Source organism: Lottia gigantea, assembly GCF_000327385.1.
Source record: "Lottia gigantea unplaced genomic scaffold LOTGIsca_92, whole genome shotgun sequence".
NCBI classification, from domain to species: domain Eukaryota; kingdom Metazoa; phylum Mollusca; class Gastropoda; family Lottiidae; genus Lottia; species Lottia gigantea.
Window position 1 is genome coordinate 1,319,249 of NW_008711014.1, and position 6,728 is coordinate 1,325,976.

Below are 6,728 nucleotides of genomic sequence, written 5' to 3' on the forward strand. Positions count from 1 at the left end.
TTATACTAAGGTGACGCCAGATCATGATCCTTATACTAAGGTGACGCTAGATCGTGATGCCTATACTAAGGTGACGCCAGATCATGATCCTTATACTAAGGTGACGCTAGATCATGATGCTTATACTAAGGTGACGCTAGATCATGATGCTTGTACTAAGGTGGCACTAGATCGTGTTGCTTATACTAAGGAGACGCTAGATCATGTTGCTTATACTAAGGTGACGCTAGATCATGATGCCTATACTAAGGTGACGCTAGATCATAATGCTTATACTAAGGTGACGCTAGATCGTGTTGCTTATACTAAGGTGACGCTAGACCATGTTGCTTATACTAAGGAGACGCTAGATCATGATGCCTATACGAAGGTGCCGCTAGATCATGATGCCTATACCAAGGTGACGCCAAATCATGATGCTTGTACTAAGGTGACGCTTGATCATGATGGTTTTACTAAGGTTACAGCAACGTGGGTAAAATGAATCTTATAGTATCGGATTCCAGCATGGAAAAGTTAAAGAAGCACTTCCGGAATACTTACCCCACCACCGCCTAAAGTTATTTCATGTTCCCAAACATGGTGATTGATAAAATCAAAATTATCTTCGAAAATAAGACAAGGGTAACTTTCACATTCCGACTTCTTGAATTCTGTATAAAAAAGAATTCAAAGTAACAAACAAGTAACAATAACAAGCATTTTCGAATCTCGATAGCGAATGAAAATATCTTATGGTTTCATATAAGACCAACTGATGACGGACATTGCTGGTCAAGTCAATCAAGTTACTTGAAAAGTAATTATTCAAATTGAGTAGCCTAGTATTGGAATATCAACTTGAAATGTCCTTGAATTTGACTTGGACTTTGAAAAGTAATTAATTGAACATGAAAAGTCATTGAATTTGACTGAGTCCATAAATATCATCATATATCTTTCATATATTTGTATTTGTAATAGAGTTGAGTTTGGTCCCGGAAAATTTTTTTTGACCTTGAATTTGTGAGATGAGCTTACCTTGGCAATATTTACCAGTATAATGTTTGGAACAAATACATTTATAATCTGAATTAGACAATCTGGAACATGAACCATTGTTAACACACTGGGATTTATCACATGGATCTACAAACATATTCATTCCATAAGCTTAAGGGACATTACCCTCTAATTATATGGTTTTTCTTTGCATTCATTGCAGATGAACCTGATTTTGTATTACCATTCTATATAGTGTTACGATAGAGTATATCAGATTTTTTACACATTGAATTAGGCGACTATACCCCTTAATAACATATTTACCGTTCATGATATTATACAAATACAAATACACAATTTTATTCAAATATATCGAATCATTATCTGTTGGATACGAAATATTTGATTTGAAATAAAAGCTTAAACTTGTATGTTGATAGGCTTTAATTTCTAATACATGTGTAATTAGATAACTTGTATTTTTAGTGTGTATTTTTAGATATGCTGTAATGGTAAAATTTGATACAGATTTAATGTCCGAAATTTGATGTCCGATCTAGACAGAAACATCTGCCTACATTCCAGCCTCTGATAGCCATTTTGAAAGTTGTATTATCTATCAGAGACTGATGTTTCGGACTACAACCAATTTTTACATCATAAAATAACTTACTAGCTAATCTTTCAATAGAATAATAAGCTGTAAAACCTCTTTTCGCCATATAAAAATCTGATACAAATCTTATCTTGGTTTCCTTATATGCTGATTCAACTGAAATAAACACACCAAATGAGAACGAGAACGAAGTCACAGTGATGGCAAATTTTCCATGTTAAAGCTCATAGCTTTATGTACTTATCGAAGATAAATGGCAAAATCGTATCTTTAATATTCGTGTAATGGCAAAAAAATTAAGGCAGTGGCTATTTACCCATAGGGGCATAAATAGGAAGCTGACTGACTTAATGGGGGAGCAACTGTCAAGGGTGAGTTGGGAATCAGTTGGTGAACGGACAAACGCCTTTTGGAGTCGCCACTGAGAAAAAATGGAAACTGGATCATAACCTGTATATACACCAGTTCTACTGCCACATAGTCTCTGAGAGTAATCTTTATCGAATTCCAAAAAATCCCATTCGCATTTCGCTTCTTCTTCAATGTCCATAAACGTTATATTCAGAGTGACAGAATATGCTGAATCTTTGGGTAGGTGAAGAGTCCACGTCTTGTCCACATTCAAAGGATAGTTCACCCCATCTTGAAAACCAGGACTGGATATAGATCCTTGTGTAGCAGTTATGTCCACATTGCTGGCTATGGCTGCAAAAACGGAAATATATACATTACTTACTAGAGTAGCCACATTGTTGGCTACAACTCATAGACCATGAAATGTGCATTACTTACTGGAGTAGTATATGTAGTATGAATGTCCACTTTACTAGCTATACAGCTAAATTATATGCCTTGAGTAGTATAATTATATATGTCTACGTTGCTAGCTATACTGCTTCAAAACTATGAAATATATGCCTGACGTATTAAAGAAGAATACATGGCGACATATAGATACAGCTGAAAACCATGAAATTAATGCATTACATGTTCACATTTTTGGCTATAGCTGCAAAACTGCATGAAATATATATATGCCTGACTTCCTACAGTAGAAGTTATAACTATGTCCATGTTGTTAGCCATGTAATATGTAATAATGCCCAATTAATAATCTATGTACAGAGAAAGGACATGCTGGAACACTCGACACTGGCACCTAGACATTTTCACGATGTCAACCATTACAGACTTCGTCTTATACCTTGACTTCAATAGCCATTTTTCTGGTATCACGGAAGTTTGTTGCAGCGATTTGATTGGATTATACCTTAACGAATACAGAAAATCATAGTTCCCGGCAGAAAGTCTATAAAAATAAGCCATAGTATGTACAGTCAAGTGCTCTGATTGGTTGTATTCGCTGGCGTACAATCTAATCAAATTGCTGCATTCAATACAAGAAAGGTGGCTTTTGCAGTCAAGCCATTAAAAACTTTGTCGTAAGCTTGACATTGTGAAGATGACACCAAGACGGTGACCCATTTCACCAAGCAAAGTACCAATTATTATTGCATTAAGCAATGCAAACCTTTACATTATGCAGTTGAATAGTATTACTATAGTAAAGCATGTATTTAATAATTTACACTGTAAATTACTTCCTTACCTTCTCTCTTCTCACGTTTTAACTGAAAACAAAAGAAATGATCGAGGGAGGTGATGTATTTGAGTCTGTTTATTTTATTGATAATAGTGGATTCGTGTGCCCATTCGAAGAGGCATTTTGTGTTTACCGAATGTCTATGCCTGGATCATTCTAGTCTCAGATTCATATCAATTAAATAAATCAATTCTTATGGATATATAGATACTTCTATAATTATTCCAGAAGTAGCCTATATATCCATAATGATAATTGTCTTATCATTTTTTGCCTCCTTTGAAAAATGGTTTGTACCCCCGTCCCCCAGGGCACTTTAATTTCAATATATTTCAAAATATGATTTTTATACGTTTTGCCTCAAAAATATGTGAAGAATTCACCAAATCAATTCATTCTAGGAAAGGCTTGCGACAAGACACCTTTTGAATTAAGCCTTGACAGTTAAGTCAGTATGCCTCCTGTCTCGGGAGGTTGCCGCCGCCATTTTTCTGATCAGAAAAATTGCCAATATACAACCTGAGATGCTCATCATCATCCCATCTAATGTGGATTTTCTGAAAAATTTCCCCCATTTCTCATTGCAAAAGATTTATATTTATATCGAATTTGGATTTATAAAAAACATAAAACATATATATTTCCTCATAAGAAAAATTCATTAGCTACTATGTTTCGCTAATACATTTTGGGTTTCTGTTTTGTTTAGTACTTGGTTTATTAGACAAAAATAAATAGAACAAACCTTAAGAATTTCGCCATTAATATAAAAACAGAACAATAGTATTAAGAAAATCGTATAACTACCACCCATAATTGTGACGAGATCTCAATGCTGAATAGCGAGCGATATTTAACATCACAATTATATAGTAGCTTTCAAAAATAGCACCATTGTCGAGAAGCCTGGTTTGTTTTATCTTACTGGCAATCGTACATCTCATGTTGTCTCCTGTCGTGCTGTTTCGGATATATAACCATCATCAGGTCAGTTGGTCTGACTTTTGGTACAACAATTTCTGTTGGTTAAAAATTTAGTCTTATTTGTCATATTGGTGAAATATTTAAAGTTGATTGTTGACGGACCACTATTCAAGTTATATAAGTGAAACACTACCTAACTTAAATATGAGAAAAATCACAATCCTTTCAATTCATTTCAAGGCCGCGATATTCAATAGAAACCAACCATCAACAACAAAAACACAATATTTATCATTTATTATTTATATCGTGTCCATGACCGTATTTGAGATACGATGGTGCGTCTAAAGCCAAATAAGAATTGATTGGTTTTGTGATTTGCTATGGCAAGAAATTCCCCAAATAACAAACTTGCAGGTTTCGCTTTATAATATTGGGTATAATAGTAGGAGAGAATACGTTAAAAAATGAAGTGACGGTATTCTATAGTCTTCCCCTTTTTAGAAAGGTAGAATATCTGAGATCGGATATAAATCCTGACTAGTGATATGATATGAATCAGCATTGGTAAAGTAAATATTCAAACGCTAACCATTTAAAAAAAAGCTACGTAGTCCGAAACTGTAACTGTGTTTGCGACGTTGTTAGCTAAAATATAACCAAATTGCAGCGTTTATGAGAAAAATTGGAGTGTTATTCTGGTTTTTTCAGCTCACTTCAGCTAGACCTGGGGAAGTAAGACCAATTAAAGATATTTTTACATTTCATTGTCACGTGCTAGTGAACCAATGTGAAAAATTTGCATTCATTTACTGATGAACTACAAATTTCCTTAACGATCACTGATGACGTAATTACGTCGTAATGACGTCATCTCCTGTGACAACTTGGGACTCGGCGTATGAATACACAAAAACTTTCAACTAAAATGTAGACAAGATATGATAGAACAAATATCGGTTTCCGAGTTTGTGTTGAATATCTAAGTTATTTGTTTCTCTTACAGATGAACTTTCAGAAATGTATTTTCATTCGTTGGTAAAAAAAATACTTCATTAACCTTTCACTATTTTATTTGTGTTGTTGTATATTCATACGTCATCTAAGTCTAGCAACATAGGGGCGGGGCTTAAAGTTAATTAGCAGGAGATGTGTTGCAGTTTTTTTCGACTTTTCAGATAGGTTTAACTATATTATTGCAATAATTTTATCCTTAAAAGTATGGTGATAGATTCATGAACACTACCGAATACGAATGTACATATGAGGATTGGATGTAGATTTTTTTAGCGTTCATTGGTTGATGAACGCCGAATTTTCACGTGTTAAATCTTAAATGAATGGCTTTGCCAAAAAAATCTACATCCAATCCTTAATTCAGTAGTCAATTTGACGTTTATAATGTATTCATAGTCGATTTGGCACTGGACGATTTGACCCAGTATGACCTAATAATCGAGCAAAGCTGCAGATTTTGAAACTTCTGCACTCAGGCTCGATAATCGCCTCATTTTACTGATAAGATTGATGGATGTGAGATCTATTAGACATATTTTGGTGTCTTAGTTAGACAAATATCTAACAGTTGATAGAACGTGTTAAAATCTATTACATTTGGATTAATAATTAACTTTTTATAAAAACTGACTGGTAGTACGTGACTTGTGTCTATTTTGTACACTGTCATGTGACTTGTTTGATCACGTGATGTTTATTTTTAGAAGTATTGTCCATACTTCGTTGAAGATTATCAAAGTCAACCCGACTCATAAATTACAAAATTTATTCTACAAGCTACAAGGTAGGTGTTTGTCAGTTCTTTTAAACGGTGCTTGGTCTTTCACAGATGACAATAAAATCTGACTGCATAGTCATTTGTTGCATGAATTAGAGATTTTTTCTAAATAGGCGTTGGAATTGTCAAGAAAGAAAAAAGGAAAGATCCAATGTCGGCATGAAATTATTTCTTGGCGTGACTTGGGTATAAAGATTGTCATATTCTGTATTAATTATGCAAATCAGTAGAGGACCTTATGTTTTGCATAGTGTTTCATAATTTTTTTTATGTTGAAGCATTTACAATTTCATTGAAAAAATCATAAATAATTAGTCCTACATTTTATTTTAGAAATGATTCAGCATTTTTTTTTTAAAAAAGACATCTCAATAAAAATTGTAATAGCCACACAAGTATCAATGTTGATAAAAGTTATAAATGGAATTGAAAAAAAAAGCTTATGCAGTTGTCTTGGTGAGAAGAGCATTGGTTCCTGAACTTTAAATTCATATTTCAATAGTGGTTAAAGCATTGCATTGAAAACAATACAGGCACTGGACAAGTTTATAGTTCTAGAAAATAAACTTGATCATGTGTTGATAAGTAAAATAATCTGACAAGAGAAGTATCCCATTTTGGCTTAGGTTAGAATCAATTGAAAAACTTAAAACTGGGGAGAAACAATTTGTACTGTTCCTAACATAGGCCTATTGCTTGCAAAAAGTGGTAGTGTGATACGAAAATCAGGAGCACATAATGGCAATTCTTTACTGACATTAACAGTCTTCTTCCCGACCTGTCTGACTAGAGAGATAAATGTTTTT

The 6,728-nt window shown here is 33.8% G+C and overlaps 1 protein-coding gene across 1 annotated transcript; it reads right to left on the reverse strand.

The window, feature by feature from the left end:
• Nucleotides 1-543: 543 nt before the first annotated feature.
• On the reverse strand, nucleotides 544-4,017 carry LOTGIDRAFT_170076 (hypothetical protein; the record flags this gene model as incomplete). Its single annotated transcript, XM_009068699.1, has 6 exons — nucleotides 544-653; nucleotides 1,021-1,128; nucleotides 1,658-1,756; nucleotides 2,051-2,305; nucleotides 3,210-3,231; nucleotides 3,949-4,017. Coding segments are annotated over 6 exons (663 nt in total), but the record flags the coding sequence as incomplete, so codon positions are not given.
• Between the last annotated feature and the right edge of the window lie 2,711 nt (nucleotides 4,018-6,728).